The sequence below is a fragment of the Pseudophryne corroboree genome, chromosome 5 (genome assembly GCF_028390025.1).
Source record: "Pseudophryne corroboree isolate aPseCor3 chromosome 5, aPseCor3.hap2, whole genome shotgun sequence".
Taxonomy (NCBI): Eukaryota; Metazoa; Chordata; class Amphibia; order Anura; family Myobatrachidae; genus Pseudophryne; species Pseudophryne corroboree.
This window is the reverse complement of record NC_086448.1, coordinates 115590858-115609057: the sequence shown is the minus strand read 5'-3', so window position 1 is coordinate 115609057 and position 18200 is coordinate 115590858. Positions and strand designations below refer to the sequence as shown.

At 42.6% G+C, this 18200-nt stretch overlaps 1 protein-coding gene across 1 annotated transcript in view; it reads left to right on the top strand.

Moving 5' to 3' along the window:
• Positions 1-18200, top strand: part of C5H10orf67 (chromosome 5 C10orf67 homolog) — a 283761-nt gene that overhangs the window by 22893 nt on the left and 242668 nt on the right. Inside the window, exons 3-5 of the mRNA XM_063921592.1 lie at positions 1216-1359; positions 2030-2104; positions 7567-7731. Coding sequence (XP_063777662.1) covers positions 1216-1359; positions 2030-2104; positions 7567-7731 — 384 coding nt within the window. The remainder of the gene's footprint in view (positions 1-1215; positions 1360-2029; positions 2105-7566; positions 7732-18200) is intronic.

The following is an 18200-nucleotide window of genomic DNA, read 5'->3' as shown; positions in this document are numbered from 1 at the left end:
ATTCATTGAGTCTTCTAAAGACCGATTGTTGCAGGTTGAGCCGTGTGGAATGAATGTCCCTATCACATATCTAAAAGCTTTTAACACCCTGTATAATATGATGTACATAAATCTGAGATATTCTAATACAAAATACACATTGTAGCAGTCCAATATGTACATCTAGAAGTTCCTATACCATAACAAAGTGATGTGGTGTTTAACATTATTTATTTTATTTATTACCAATTATTTATATAGCGCACACATATTCCGCAGCGCTTTACAGAAAATATTTGGCCAGTCACATCAGTCTATAGTAGAGCTTACAATCTATATTCCCTACCACGTGTACACATTCATGCTAGGGTTAATTTTTTTGGGAGCCAATTAACCTGCCAGTATGTTTTTGGATTGTGGTAGGGAACTGGAGCATGAGAGGAAACCCACGACGCAAGCATGGGGAGAATATACAAACTCCACACAGTTAGGACCGTGCAGGGAATGGAACCCATGACCTCAGTGCTGTGAGGCAGTAATGCTAACCATTACACCATCCGTACTGCTCATTACTTTGCAGCCAGCTAACCTCCTGTTATCAGCAGTAGAGATATCTTTCTGTAATCATGATCCTCTGGTTTACTTGCCATAAGATATTGTGGATGGCAGATCATGCATTACCCTCAGCCTCCACTTCCTATATACTTGCTCCCAAAGTGTTTTTAGGGGGCCATTGGTGGCTGTATTGGCTAGTCATGTTTTCCTCTTGCTTGAAATAAAAAATGTTTTTGTTTTGTATAAAATAAATATATATATATATATATATATATATACCAGTAACGTGCAGTGAGGCAGAGTTTGTCCTGTCATACTAATGCATTTGCCAGCGTTTTGACTATATAAAATATATGAAAAATACAATGAATGTCTTCTTTGTATTCTAATCATTTTTATAGTCAAAACTCCAAAACTCTAGAGTAAAACGTCTATGGCAGCCTATCTTTTCCGCACATCCCTGATCAAAGCTCACCAAATTTCCAGCAGTATATACTGCTGCACTTGTGTATATTGTCCACATGAACCCTTGGGCTCTTATATTGTGTGTCCAGTGCATCCGGAAAGTATTCACAGTGCTTCACTTTTTCCACATTTTGTTATGTTACAGCCTTATTCCAAACCACTTTCTCTTAATATTTAACACAATCAATGATTGCTCCATTTGTTTCTTTCTTTAAGTCTCTTGATATCTTGAAGAAAGATGTTGTTTTCCAAAAAAATATGCTGCAAGTGGATTATGAGCAGAGAATTGAAGCTCGTGCTCTGGAACTTTACAGTCGTATGAATGACACTATACGAGATCTTGAAGAGGTTCACAAAAAGGTACTGTATACTTTGATACACAGTTGTGGAAGGAGGAGCTGTGACCAGTGCTGGGTGGGTGTGGCTAGTGCCTTGTGGGTGTGATTAATGCTCTGTGGGTGTGATCAGTGCTGCATGGGTGTGGCCAGTACCATGTGGGCGTGTACATCCCTGCAGTATCAGCCCCAATGTCTCCCTAAATACGTAAAAGAAGGAAAATGTATTGATTTTGTGAGGAAAGTAGAAATACAATTTTAATGCTTAGAATTTGTGGCCAGCTGGGCAAATAGTCATAATTGTTGTGATGATGGACTTATTTTTATGAGGAGACCAGGAGTTGTAATCCTTTCCACCCCAATGTTAGTCTGGTCCTGCTTAAAACTGCCAGTCCGTTGTGAGAAGAGATTGTTGGTCAGGTACTTGAAGTTATATGAAGACCGTTATGTTATCCATGTAGGGACATAGCTGTAGTAATCCACGTGCTATTGGGATATATGGGATCATTTACTCCTCACCGAAAATGATATGCATATTAAACTTACTGAGGAGTTCTTTGACCATAATAAAGGCACAACATGAAGGCTTGTATTGTACATGACTATCTAATCATCAGTAGGTAATTTAGTTATTATACCTTAACCTATATAATGTTGCTTTGAAACTGAAACCACATTCCTTTCTGTATTTACAGAAAATATCCACGCTTAGGAAAAGCTTTCAGAAGCAGCTGATTGATGCTCTCGCTGTAATTAGGTCAAAGTATGAGGTGAGCATTTCTTTGTATACCATTATATTCATACTCTGGTGAGCTTATTGTATTTTCTTGATGCTTCAATAAAGAAAATATTGTTTAAAAAAAAAAAATAATGATGATGAGGTTGGGTTACTAGGGTCTTATGCAGTTTTGTGCATTGTTGATCTCTTGCTTTACTATTGTAGGTTGTATGTAGCCTTTATTACTATTGTCACCATTTGTAGTAGTTACGTACTTCAAGTGAGAAACTCGAATACTAGGTGTGAATGTGGGTATAAAATGTCATCTACACACACACAGCTTGATTTATGTTTGTAAGTAAAGCAAAAAAGCAAATAGCTGGGCAAAACCATGCTACACTGCAGGTGTGGAAATTGTAACATGTGCAGAGAGAGTTATACTGGGTACGCACTGGCCAATATATCGGCCATTCAATTGAATGGCCGATATATCCCTGGTCCATCGACCAGTGTGTACAAACGATATGCATCGGTTGTGCAGCACAGCTGATGGCCGCTATAGCTAAAGATAAAGATCTAAAGATATATCGGCACATTGTGCTGTGTATACGGACGGTCAGCCGTATGCCTGTACATTCGCTGCACAAGCCAGCGGTGATTGATAGCACAACTGAGCGGGCACATGTAAATGCCTGCCCAGTTGTGACGTCAGTCACGACTGGTCATGAAGTGTGTATGCTGAAAACACTACTGGATCCATCTGTAAATATATCTGGTCTGTGGATATATCTATAGGTGTGTACCCAGCCTTAAGCTGCATACACACTGGTCGATTACAGTCACAATGTCACAGTCACAATGTGGGCATTCCCGATCAAACAGAACGACACATCGTGCACATCGGTCCATGTGTATGACCGTTACTGATGGTGATGCGCGCACCTGCGGTTCGCTAACGACAGCCCTTGATCTTATGAACGTGCAAGAAGATCTGGGGCTGTCGTTAGCGATGTCATGCTGCAGAATACAGATTGGCCCGCACCCCCCTGCGCCGTCAAACGTCGCTGTCGGCATCGGCGAGTGTGTATGCACTTGCCGATGCCGGCCCCGCAGCCGGGTCCAGTCGCTGCCAAATTTGAATCGTCATGTGTACCCACCGTTAGATTTGGGTGGGGTGTGTTCAAACTGAATTCTAACTTGCAGTGTAAAAATAAAGCTGTCTAACATTATTGGGCTACATGCAATAGCAGCCAGTATTTACCCTGCACAGAAACAATATAACCCACCCAAGTCCAAATCTCTCTACATGTTACACGCTATACTTTACTTACAAACATGAATCAGGCCCACAATGCTGAAGCAATAATCCTGAGAATGCAAACTATAAATACTGATTGACAGGCCATGCGGCAGTTAGCTGGCCCTTCCATTGCTTTTAGTAGATGGTTTCCACTGGAAACTGGTTGCAGGTAATTGTCTCTTAAAAAAAATAAAAAATTAAAATTTAGATAAAACACGGGAGATCGTTAAATTTAAATAAGAATTCAAAGGGTGAGAGCTTATGCATTTATAGGGCCACCTCTTGATTTGTGTAGCGCTGCAGACTATCTCTCCACAGAGGGGCTTTATTTGATAAAGGTGCTCAAGGGGTGCTAGTGATTTGGTTTCTTTCTGTACTTTCCTTTAGATACTTTTGGGGGGTTTTTTGCATTCAAAACTTATATTAATTGTAGCAGTTAGTCCTAAAGTTATAGTGAGCTGGGTGTTCTTAGACGTGTATTTCCTCTCCGCACCATGCGCAGTTTCACCTGTGCCTGCAATCCCGCAGATATACTGTAGGTACACACTAATTTTATGTAAGCAGGATCAAATACACAGACTGTATGTGTATGCTCCTATGTACGCAGGTAAAGAGGTGCTGTTTGCTATACCCCTATTCTGTTGCCGCAATAACCTGGGTTATTGCCGGGTCAACATGGGTCACCGCTCAGTGGATAAGAGTCCCATAAAAATAACCTTCCCGGTAGTTGCCAGCGTTGGACCCTGGAAGGACCCGGGTAAGGCTGCAGTGTAAAAGCCTATGGAGATCCAGCTCACCGGACTATGGAGATGAATTTATCTCCTATCACTGGCAGAGGCAAGACCCGCCGCTAACCCGGGTTCAGCCTGCGGTGTGAACGGGGTTTAAAGCCGCTATGACGTGGCTTGAAACGTGTGTTCAGTTACCTGGGTCAGACCCAGTTTTTAAGTGGAAAATAGAAACATTTGTTCTTCAATAAAGCACTTATTCTTAAATTCTTACAGCAGAATAGTCCGCCCGGTGTTTTGAAGTCCTTTGTGATTATAAACCTTTATTTCATTTTTTTCCCCTTTCCCACTTAACTGGCATGGTCAGATTTCATGCAACTGCGCCGTCCCACCCTGTCCCCCCTGTTTTTGACGAGGAGATCCGTTCTGCAGATGTGCATAATATAATGTTTAAATATTTAAAAGAAATACTTTTTTAACTTTCTTAAATAAAATAAATTTTAAGACACAATGTTGTTAACGCTTTTGAAGGGAAAAATCGTCAGTTAAGTGGTTAATTAAATCTACCTTGAGCACTCTTAATTGTAATATCCGTGCATCCCACCTGATTAAAATTATGTACATCCCTCACTGCTTTAATTATAGCTGCCACCTCCAGAAATTTACTCCATACAACTAGTGCCACATACATTACGTTCTAGATTTTTTTTTCCCAATACCACTTTCATGAACCATTAATCAGCTGAGTGCAATCTCTGCAAATTGTTGCGTTTAGACTGGTCGTTTGGGAGCCTTTCAGCATTTTTCTCAATAGATTCTCCATTCTGCAGATTAGATATATGTATTTGGCACCTCTCCAAGGTATATAGTGCTATCACTGCGACGCAATAATGGTTTCGCATCTGGGCATGTAATCAGTGTGATCTGTCTGATGCTATTATTTTGAGGAGAGGAAAAAAAGAAATGGTTCTTTGAGGCTGTAGACGTGATAAATGATCTTGACATTTTTTTTTTGTGTACATTAATGATTTTAGTAATTCTTTGGATATTTAAGCCATAAAGAGAGAGAAATAGAAGTAGTGAGTGTTGAAGACAAGGATAAAGTTCAAAGCAGCAAGCCCATTACACACACCTCTCCCCCCCCCTCCCTGTGTACATTCATTTACCTCCCTCCGTGACAGCCACATTGACAGTGCTTGAGAGGAACCCTGCACACATTTTCAGCAGCTATGAAATAAATGTCTGACGGTATGCTTCTGTAATGCTTTGAATCAGGCCTGGCTAACCTGTGGCTCTCCAGCTGTTTTAAAACTACAAGTCCCAGCATGCCCTGCCATAGTTTTGCTATTAGGGAATGCTAAAACTGTGGAAGAGGATGCTGGGACATGTAGTTTGACAACAGCTGGAGAGCCACAGCTTGGCCAGGCCTGCTGTACATGGTACAGGCGTGACCAGGAATTAAGGTATTTAATTCCTGACCAATTTATTGGCAAAACAGAATTTACAGTACGTCTGTAGCCTGCAACCAGGAGAGGTAGCCATATTGTATGTATGGACCAATAACCATGTGTATTGCCTCTCTTACTAACTCCACTTAATTTCACCAAGAACGGAGGCCATTATTAAAAATACAGTCCATAAACTCTCTGACATTATAATCCGTAGGAGCTCCATTTCTGGGGCAAGGCAGGGTAACAAGACCAGTCGGTTTATTAACTAAGGAAGTTGCCACTTCCAAGGGGTTTATTTATCATAGTCTGGTTGTAAAACCCATAATTTCAGATTGTGTTTCTGCCCAGTATTTAAAAGGGCAATTCTTCTACTAGCCATGTTTTGCTAATAGAAGCATTGCTCTTTTAAATATCTGGCAGAAACACGATCCGAAATGACAGGTTTTACAACCCTACTCTTGATACGTAAACCTCCAGGAATTTTTAAGGGCAACTCTTTTAATAGGCCCTACACACTGGCCGTTTTTTTGAAAGATATGAACGATCTCGTTCATAAATGAACGAGAACTCGGGCAGCTCGGCGGCGGGTCGGCCAGTGTGTAGGGCCCCTAAGAGTAAAACCTAATACAATGGATGACGTCATTGGTTACCTCAGTGTTTTACATCACAGCAGGTGACATTGATATCAGCACAATTTGTTCATGGCATTGCAGCTTGCAGCATTATTGATAACATCCGAGTGAAAGGGAATTAGGGGGGCAAATTTGTTAGCAGTTTGGCAAAACCATGGCCCTCATTCCGAGTTGATCGCACCAAGCAACTTTTTGCTACTGGTCCGATCCACTAATCTCCACCTATGGGGGAGTGTATTTTAGCATCGCAGGGCTGCAAACGCTTGTGCAGCCGTGCTATGCTAAAAAAATTTCCGCAAAAAAAGATCAGGTTAAGAGTTACTTACCCTGTGCAAAGGCTCCAGCGATGAAGGTCCCAGTCCAGAGGTCAGACATCCGCCCTCCGTTCGCTTGGACACGCCTGCGTTTTTCTTACCACTCCCCGAAAACGCCTGGAAACGGTGAGTATCCGCCCCGGAATGCCTCCCGCCTATCCGTCTTCTTGCGATCGCCGCTGCAATCACATTTGTCGCTGGCGCTGTCACTGCCCAGCGATGATCGTCGCCAGGCAACGACGCATGTGTGCAATGCGTTTGCCGCGCATGCGCATTTCTGACCCGTTCGCACCGCAGCGAAAAACCGCTGCGTGCGAACGGGTCGGAATGACCCCCCATGGGCACTGCAGGTGTGGCAGATATAATATGTGCAGAGAGAGTTAGATTTGGGTGGGTTATTTTGTTTCTGTGCAGGGTAAATACTGGCTGCTTTATTTTTACACTGCAATTTAGATTTCAGTTTGAACACACCCCACCCAAATCTAACTCTCTCTGCACATGTTAAATCTGCCCCACCTGCAGTGCACATGGTTTTGCCCAACTGCTAACAAATTTGCTGCTACGATCAGGTCTGAATTACCCCCTAGGTCTTTGATAGTGGACTGCAGTGGCTGACAATGTTGACGACGACACAGTGGATGAAATCATTGATGGCATCAAGTGAGTGATATCAGCAATGGGTTACATCACTGTAAAATGCAGAAGCCAGTAACAAGAAGTCTTGGAGCAATTATTAGTCCCACGAGTCTTCTGTAGGACAGGCTTGTTCTAAACTGCATGAAAGACGGAGGCTGATATTTGTGTTGCAGCACTAGTAAGCCTGTAACGTTGTTTATAAATAAGCCCCATTGGTTAAATTTCATTAGGCCAATCAAACCAAATGGGCCACTGGTTGCTATAGGCAACTGCAGCTGTGCTCCCTTCCCTACCTGTGACCAACAATGTTTAGGGACAGTTTCATGATAAGGCGCAAACTGCAATCAAGTGTGAATCAGGCAAAAACACAACTATACTTATATTATTACCATTACATTTCTATGGCAGAGTTTTATTGATATGTAATTAAAGCCTATACATATATCTTGACAGAATCATTACAATCAGAGCTCTGGGATTCTGAACAGCCATGAGACCCACACAGCAGATTCTGCGAGAATCCAAGCACTACAAAGAAAGATTGATGAGAAGGACAACTTAATTCAGTCATTGGAAGCACAATTAGCAGAACTAGAAGAAAATGAGCAACCTAAACAGGTATTTCATTTACTATATCATATAATTTATAGATAATGTTGTTTTCCTTTAACTCTGAAACTCATGATTACCAACCATCAGTAAATATGCTGAGGTTCTCAGTGATCGCGCTGAGCGAAACAATTTGTGGGTCCCAGGGACCACTCACTTTTACAAAATTGGGGTCCTACTCCACTATATCTGGGTTTCATCACATATTATAGTGGGTGAGGGCAGACAGCATGCTGGGGGACAAGGAGAGAGTTAGGGGCAGGCAGTGCTGGGGAAAAGGAGGGGATTCGTGCCAGGCAATAGGATCTCTGTAGTAGATATACATATACAGCTAAATTAAAAAGAAAGGGTACGCTCCATAGTGCATAAAACCACAAATTGTTAGGACAACCACATACAATTAAGTATTTAATCACATACCAATGGTGGCGGTATAACCACTGCCAGTAACATCAGCATGAAACAAGTGTGCACAGCAGAAGTGGCATATTTAGCAGAGGGAGGGGCGTAACATGGCGTTTTGATGGTTGAATGACCTTTCCTGCTGTGGTGGTCTGCTGAATATGCCACTTGTGCTGTGCACATTTGTTTTATGCTGATGTTACTTGCGGTGGTTTATACCATCACCGTTGGTACGTGATTAAATACTTAATTGCATGTGGTTGTCCTAATAAATTTGTTTTTTTATGCACTATGGAACGTACCCTTTCTTTTTAATTGATTTGCTGATGTTACCTGATGTTGGATACGGGAATTATAAGACCTAATTAAGAAGGTCTTGAGTGCACTGGATCCAGCACTGTGTAATCAGTAGGTAAATGTATTAAAGTGTCACGCATCGTGCCGCTATAACTCTTCCTGCTTCGCCTCATTACCGAGGTGAAGCCGGAAGGGACATCGACAAGAAAGCTCCCCCCTCCGGCGATGTTCCGAGCTCACAGCTGTGTCTCCTTCCTGGCCGGTTCCTGTGCGCATCACGCGAGATCACCATCGCTGTCAGGAGCCGGCACCTGCCACAGCCAGGGACAGCTCTGCCCCTGCTGTGGTCTATGGGCATCGCCGCTTGCTGCTGTCGAAATCAACAGCTGAAGTGTGCCCGCGAATATCAGCCTGCGTTCCCCTGTCGTTGTGCCTGCACCGCAGCTTTCTTACATGGGGGATAAGCGGTATAGCGTACATAACGTGCGCTGATACCGCTTCTCCCCCATATCGCAGGGAGATACATTTACCCCTATAGTAGAAAATTGCCTGGCATTGTTAAGAGACAATCGAACCTGGGACTTGTAGTTCCACAAGCAGAACTTGTGAGGTGGATTATATATATATATATATATATATATAACCAACTCAGGTATATATATCTATAGATAGAGAGATATACCTCAGTTTTGTTATATATAAATAATCCACCACACAAGTCCTGCTTTTATATATATATATATATATATATATATATATATAGACAAAGGAATAATACTGCGCCATGTACGAAAATGACAACAGTCTCAGAAGAATTTAGAATATGAAAACTACTAAAAAAATGTTTTGACGACACTACCCAAACGAGCGTCTGCTGTCCCCGAAAAATACACAGATGGTAAATCCCTGAAACAAATGCATCTAACGCAAAAAGATGAGTGGTAAAAGCAACCAATGGTTTCTAAAATAAAGTAATATACCCAGTATTAAAAATATAAAAACACTTAGAGATGTAGAACTACAGACCTATCTCACTTCTAAATGTTGACCAAAAGCTCTTTGCTAAAATCCTGGCCAACAGACTTGCTCCCTTCTTACCCTCCCTTATTCATCCTGACCAAGTCGGCTTTGTCCCGTGTAGACAAGCTGCGGACAACACCAGACGCCTCATTGACCTTATTCATCTGGCGCAAGACAAGTCTCTCCTGACCCTGGTGGTGGCCCTTGACGCAGAAAAGGCCTTCGATAGGGTGGCCTGGCCTTTTTTGCAACAGACGCTTATCAACATGGGCTTGCATGGGGCCTTCTACAGAGGCGTCACCTCGCTTTATCACAATCCCTCAGCCTCCATCTTAGTCAACGGTTTAACCTCTGACCCCCTTCCTATAAGAAATGGCACCCGACAGGGGTGTCCCCTGTCCCCCCTGCTCTTTGCCCTCATTATGGAGCCACTAGCAGCTAGAATTCGGATGAATCGTAATATATCGGGTAGTGGGATAGGCACTCAGAATCATAAAATAGCATTGTATGCCGATGACGTTATTCTTACCCTTACGGACCCACATATCTCCCTCCCACATCTGCTGGAGGAAATCTCTACTTACAGCCGTTTTTCGAATTATAACATAAACTCAGATTAGACTGAAATCTTGGCCTTGCACGTTCCAGACCCGGACCTCCGACTTCTTCAGGCTTCCTTCCCGTGTACTTGGCAATCTGATAAATAGATACCCAGGTATTTGAGTTTAACTAAATCTTATTCTGGCCTTTATGCTGCTAACTTTCCCAGGTTATTCTCTTCTCTTAAACACGATATGACTACGTGGAATAAATATATCCTATCCTGGTTTGGGCAAATGACTGCTGTTAAGATGACCCTGCTATCGCGTCTGCTGTACCTGTGGCAAACTCTTCCCATCCATATTCCTACTAAAATCCTTAAAAATCTCCAAGCTGATATTACTAAATTTATCTGGGCAGGAAGAAAACCCAGGGTGAAAATGCGTATTCTCCCAAAGCCCTGCCTAGCGGGAGGCCTGGGAGTTCCCGATCTCCTTAAATATTATAGAGCTACCCACTTAACTACGTGTGTTCTTTGGCACGCTATCCCAGGCCATAGAGTCTGGACGCATCTGGAAGCAGCCTCACTTCAAAAGTACTCTTCTTATAGCTTATTATGGTGTCACCCGAAAACCCGCCCACCTGCTTCCTCTTTGTTGCCCACTGTACGATTTACTCTATCCATATGGGACCTTTGTTCGCGGCTTTACCAGTTGCGCTCCTTCCACCCCCACCTCACCCCTTTGTGGAACAACCCTAGCTTCCCACCGGGTGAAAACCACTCAGCGTTTGAATCTTGGACTAACTATAACGTACTATTCTTATTAGACGTTGCTCCCCTTCCTTCGTTCCCTTCGTTTGCTGACTTACAATCCCGTTTCTCCCTCCCACAATCAGCTTTTTATCAGTTCTTACAGTTACGCCACTTTGCTTTCTCTCTCCCAAAACCAACCTCCCAGGGAGGTAAATCGAGTTTTGAATCTCTGTGCTCCACTGGCCGCTCTACCAGGGGATTGCTTTCGGCCATATATCAAATTTTGCTTGCTCATAATTTGCCCCAAAAGGAACCGCATGAGTTGGCCTGGGAAAGGGAGGTAGGTGAGACTCTGACAACCGAGAACTGGTCCGCTATCAAAACGGAAATCTCCACGAGCTCCATCTCAGTTCGAATTAAAGAGAATTCCTACAAATTATACTATCGATGGTACTTGGTACCTGCGCGTCTTCATTCAATCTACCCCTCCTGCTCAGATAGATGTTGGCGCCTATGTGGTCAACGTGGTACCCTGTTGCACATATGGTGGAGCTGTCCACGGATTAAGATTTACTGGACTAAAATCCATAAATTAATCTTTGACATTCTGGGGCTATCAGTTCCGACGTCACCCCTCTACAATTAGCTCTCCCGTCCGCTATCTCACCCCCCCCCCCACCAACAGCAGAAATTAGTTAAACATATTTTGAACACAGCTAAATGCCAGATTGCGGCTAACTGGAAGTCTGTGTCATCCCCTACTGTTTCTGCCACTATAAACGCTATCTGGCAGACTTATAGGCTAGAACGTATCACAGCAGTGCTCCATGATACCCCTATACACTTTACTGCAACTTAGACTCCCTGGACATCGTTCTTTGGTGCTGAACCGCCGTTAGCTGCCATATAATACATTATGGCTTAGGCCTCAACTTGTGAGTTCTATTACTCTGTGTTCATATTCACTCCATATCAACTGATTGCATGGCCTCGGCTGGGGGGACCGCCCGGCTATCCCCCCCCCCCCTCTCTTATCTCTCCCTCCCCTTTCTTTTCTTCTTCTCTCTGCTACCCCCTAATTCTCTTTTCTGTAGTACTCTGTGTTGTTATTCTAATGAGAGGTACTCTCTACCCCCTGCGCTGGCTTTCCAATGTGCCTTCTTCCATTCTATCGTGGTTGCATATACTTGGACATGCCTCCTTGTTTTCTCTGTTTCACTACCTCTATTATGTTCATGCAGATACGGTGTTATTGTTTCGTTGTAACCGAGCACAATGTGTGCTCTTTCTGTTGAATGTATCTTCTGTCATTCACATGCGTTGTTAAACGATAAATATGAATGAAAATATAAAAACAATATATTAACATAGTAACATAGTATCTGAGGTTGAAAAAAGACAATTGTCCATCGAGTTCAACCTATTTGTGGTCTCCTATGCATGATGATTTGACTAAAATTTCTGACTGATGCTGCTGTCAGCCGTTACATTTTATCCCTATTTATAGTAACTATAATGCATGACTATGCACCATACCCCTGGATATCCTTATCCATTAGGAATTTATCTAACCCATTCTTAAAGGTGTTGACAGATTCCGCCATTACAACTCCCTCGGGCAGGGAATTCCAAACATGTATTGTCCTTACCGTGAAAAAGCCTTTACGCCGTATTGTGCGGAATCTCCTCTCCTCTAACCTGAGCGAGTGTCCACGAGTCCTCTGTGTTGATCTAACCAAAAACAGGTCCCGCGCAAGCTCTGTGTATTGTCCCCTTATATATTTGTAGATGTTGATCATATCCCCTCTTAGTCTCCGCTTTTCCAATGTAAACATGCCTAGTCTTTCAAGCCTTTCCTTGTATTCCATCGTCTCCATGCCCTTAATTAGTTTGGTCGCCCTCCTCTGTACCTTTTCAAGCTCCAGGATATCCTTTTTGTAGTACGGTGCCCAGAATTGTACACAGTATTCAAGGTGTGGCCTCACTAGTGATTTATATAACGGGAGTATAATACTCTCGTCCCTAGCATCAATACCCCGTTTTATGCATGCTAATATCTTATTAGCCTTCTTTGCTGCAGTCCTACTTTGGGTACTACTGCTTAGCTTGCTATCTATGAGGACGCCTAAGTCCTTTTCCAGTACAGAATCCCCTAATTTTACCCCATTTAGTAGGTAGGTGTAATTTATGTTCTTGTTACCACAGTGCATTACCTTACACTTGTCTGTGTTGAAGCGCATTCTCCATTTGGCTGCCCATGCTTCTAATTTAACTAAGTCGTTCTGAAGAGACTTGGCATCCTCCTCTGTATTTATAGCCTTACACAATTTGGTATCATCTGCAAAAATTGACACCATGCTCTCTAGACCTTCTGTTAGGTCGTTAATGAAAATATTGAACAATAGCGGTCCTAATACTGAGCCTTGCGGCACACCACTTAGCATTTCAGTCCAAGTTGAAAAAGATCCATTAACCTATTTCTGCTTCCTATTATCTAACCAGTTTTTGACCCAAGTGCATATTGTGCTTCCTAGCCCTGATTCTTGTAGCTTGTAGATAAGTCTCATGTGTGGTACAGTATCGAACGCTTTGGCAAAGTCTAAAAAGATTACATCCACGTCTTTACCCTGATCTAGGTTTGCGCTTACTGTTTCATAAAAGCCAAGTAAGTTGGTTTGACAGGATCTGTCCTTCATAAACCCATGTTGATTCCTTTTAATGACCTTATTGGTTTCAAGGAACTTCTGAATACTATCTCTTAGAATACCTTCCAATACTTTCCCCACTATAGATGTAAGACTAACTGGTCTATAATTACCTGGTTCAGCTTTACTTCCCTTTTTGAATAGAGGCACTACTTCCGCTATACGCCAGTCTTTGGGAACCATACCTGATATAACTGAATCCTTAAAGATCAAAGATAGCGGTTTTGCCAGTTCAGAGTGAAGCTCCATTAGAACCCTTGGATGAATACCATCGGGCCCTGGTGATTTATTAATCTTGAAATGTTTTAATCGGTCACAGACTACTTCCTCGCTTAAATAAGTACCTATCAGTGTGATATTCTCATTATTGAGATTGTGCGTTAGTCCCTGAATTGGGTCCTCACGAGTGAATACCACATTAATACACAATGTAAAAAAAAAATGGGATAAAAAGTAAAGTATAAAAATATCCCCCCCCCCCCCCCCCCAACATCGAAACATTGATTGGGAACATTGCGACCATCGAAAACATTGCGACCATCGCGGATTTCATTTTGAAAGCCGGGACAGCCTCCAGGTATACAGCGGGGGTCTGGGGGTGGCTTGGGGGGGTTAATTTACTCTCCCCACTGGCTGCCATTGTCTGCAGCCGCTGGAGGTAGGGGTCCTGCCGTGCTGACCGATCAGCAGTGATCGGCAGCACGGCAATCAGTAGGGGGAAGTGCAGGGAGGCAGAGGGACCTTCCGGTCCCTCTGACAGCAGCAGCGGAGGGAAGTTTCTCTTCCCTGCCGCTGCTAACACTCTCTATCTGACTGATCGCATCCTGTGCAACTAGGTCAGATAGAGCGCTTGCAGGCATGGTCGCATCTGATGCGACCATGCCAGGCAAGTGGTTAAAGAGTATATCAATTTACTCACTTACATCTGAGTAACTTTTCATTGCGATCAACCCCTCTAAGGGATGGAGGTATGTGATCTATTAGAATGTGCTTTAAAGCCGACAAAGGATGAGCCACCTGGAGGAAATGGAGTGCCACGGGTTGATCCGCCGATGATGTCTTGAGAGCTTTACTAATAGATGATCGGTGCAGTGCTATAAGTTCGCGAACAGACCTCGTAGTCTTGCCCACGTAATATAAATTGCATGTACCATAATGATATAGACAACATGCGTGGATAAACATGAGAGGGCATGTTTGATCTGGAAAATTTGTGATGTATGTGGATGTTTGAATGTAGAAGCGGTAAGCATCTGGGAGCAGGTAGTACATCGGAGACACCTATAACAACCTGCAGGTCTAGACAGAAAATGGGGTTCAGCTGATACTTTTTTAAAACCTGTGATGTCCGTATGGACAACCATGTCCCGGATATTCCGGCCCCTCGTGTAGCATGCCATCGGTCTTTTCTACTTCAGGCAATGTAATTCTTTATCGGACGTGATGATTGGCCATAGAGCTCGGCTAGCACGTTGGACCACCTGACTTGATGTCGTAAATGCCATCTTCCACGGAATAACTGCATCTGTTTTACGATCCTTCGGTTGAAGTAGTTGCTACCGATCAATCGACAACACCTCCTGTTTTTGTTTCCTTAAACGACTAAGATTATAGCCTCGTGCTACAAACTTATAATTATGGTGTCAATGCCTGTAGATACTTTCATTGGGCTATTCGAAATCCTTGCTACCCGCATCATTTGCGATTTGGGTAGTCCCCATTTAAGTGGTTTGGGGTGATGGCTGGATGCCAACAAAAGGGTATTCCTGTATGTTTGTTAGATTTGAGAGTAACCAGTAGATCCAAATAATGAATAGTGGTGTGACTATATTGGAAGGTCACTTTAATTGTAGAATTCCTAGTGTTAATCGCCTCAATCATGCGCAACAATGCTGTCTCACTGCCCATCCACAGGAATAAGTTGTCTATAAATCGCATGTAACACTTGATATGATGCAAATGTTCCTCTTTATTAAAGAACATATCAGCCTCTTCGCGGAACATGAAAATGTTGCCATAACTCGGCACTACATTACTGCCCATTGCGCATCCTGCCAATTGCCGGTAAAACTGGCCATCATAGATAAAATTATTTCTTGTGAGAGTCAGTTCCAGCAATCTCATGAACAAATTGATGTCTTATACCCCTTTTCCACTAGCTCTAAAAACACGGGTAAATGCGCGGGGGAGCGCATTTACCCGTGTTTTTTTCTAGTGGAAAAGGCCCCCCCTGCAAATTCTCGGATCAAGTGATCCGGGAATCCTAGCCAGGTAGATTACCGGGTTGAACACGTGTTCAACCCGGTAAGCTGTGCAGTGTAAACGGAAGCCGTGTCGATGCGACACTGCTCCCATTCACAGTGTATGGAAGGGCGGCGCTGGGAGATCATGTGATCTAGGGGGGTTGTTCTCACTTCCCATCAGCCATTGATAGACCCAGTTGGAATCGTAATCGTTCTGTACCGTGTCAGATTTCTTGGACTTGAATTTGCCCAGATCTTTCTGGTATATGTCTATCTGTTGCTTGATCATAAGATACCAGTCTGTATTCGAATCACTCGTCAGGATGCTTTTATTGGTGGCTTCAAATTTAGAGATCCTTTAGAGAGACACCACCAGTTCCCTTTCAGACTCTTGAATGACAAGTAGCATTAAATCGAGACTGCACTTGTTCACTATCCCTATCCATTTCTGACAAAAGTCAGGATTGAAACGGCCGATCGTAGGCGCATTACGAACGTGGAAACCGCATGGGATCATCAGTTGTCTATAATATTTAGTCAGTTAAATCCCATGCATTAGTCAGTTTCTCGTTTTTTCAACTTGATTAACTTTTGCAGGCTTCCTCTGCTGATTGCTGTGTATCCACAGCCGGCCACTCCTCCTTAAACAAGATATCCTCTGCTTCCTCATCAGTGAAACTGTGTATAAAGCCCTTAGTAGCAGGCATTCCCTTACATCCAGGTGGAAAGCTTGCAATTGCTGCTGTGTCAGAATCCGTGTTGTAATCTTTTCACAAAAAATTACTCCAATGGAAATCAATGCGTTCCAAAACTTATGTGTAAACTTTGCTATGGTGCCCGGATCCGTTTCGAGCTGCAAAGTAGACAATAGAACCGGCACTCAGCACTGGAAAACATAAGGCACCCATCTGATGGTTTTTCCAGCGCTGAGTGCCGAATCTATTGTCTAATACATATATATATATATACATACATATATATATATATATATATATATATATATATATATATATATACATATGTATTAATATACAGGATATAAACTGTATAGGGGTTTATAATTATTCATGAAGCAGTGAGAAGAGTGGAGAAGTGAGCCAGTGAAGTTGCTCGTGGCAACCAATCAGCTGCTACGTCTAAGTTTATATAAGTATAAGTTTATAGAATGCACTTTATACTTTTACTTCATAGCTGATTGGTTGCCATGGGCAACTTCTCCACTGGTTCACTTCTCCACTCTTTTCACTGCTTCATGGAGCATCTCTCAAGCAATTGGTGAGGGAGCCCACTCGCAAAGACTCAATATTAGATCTAATTCTTACAAATGGTGATAGGATATCTGATATATATGTGGGTGAGCACCTGGGATCCAGTGATCATCAAGCAGTATGGTTTAGTATAAAGACAGGATCCAACTCCTGTCACACAAAAACAAAGGTGTTGGATTTTAGAAATGCTGACTTTGCAAAAATGGGGAGATGTTTAAGTGATTCATTGGCAGACTGGAGGAACTTGGAAGGAGTGCAGGAGAGGTGGAAAAAACTGAAAAGTGCAATGCTAAGTGCAACAGACCTTTGTATCAAAATGGTTAGGAAAAGCACCAGGAAAAGGAAGCCAGTGTGGTTCACAAAAGTAGTATCAACTAGTGTGAAAGCAAAAAAGATGGCTTTTAGGAAATACAAACAGACTCAAAATAATAACGACAAAGAGGAGTATCTGGACAGACGGAAGGATGCTAAGAAAGTGATCAGACGTGCAAAGGCAGAAGCTGAGGAGAAAATGGCCCAGTCAGTAGATAAAGGGGTCAAAACTTTTTTTAAGTATATAAGTGAAAGGAGAAAATCAAATGGAGGAATAATAAGACTTAAGACAGAGAGTGGGCATTTGGTGGAGGGAGACAAGGCAATAGCAGATCACCTAAATAAATAATTATTTTTGCTCAGTATTTACTACAGAAGAAGGGATGGGGCCACAGTTAAGTTGCAAGGACATTCATAAAAATAAGGTAGATGAAAATACAGTTACAGAGGAGAAGGTCCTAACAGAACTTTCAAAACTAAAAGTGGATAAATCAATGGGACCAGATGGGATACACCCAAGGATACTCAAAGAGCTAAAAGATGTGCTGGTTACACCTTTAACAGAATTATTTAACCAGTCACTAAATACAGGTGCTATTCCAGAGGACTGGAAAAGAGCAAATGTAGTTCCACTGCACAAAAGTGGAAGTAAGGAAGAAGCAAGTAACTACAGACTAGTAAGCCTTACATCAGTAGTAGGGAAAGTAATGGAAAAACTATTAAAAGAAAGAGTAGTGGAATATCTTAAATCAAACAACTTACAGGATCCAAAACAGCATGGATTTACTGGTGGGAGATCATGCCAAACAAATCTTATTGACTTTTTTTACTCTGTGATGAAAATAATAGATCAAGGGGGAGCTGTAGATGTAGCATATCTAGACTTTAGTAAGGCATTTGACACTGTCCCACATCGCAGACTGCTAAATAAACTTGA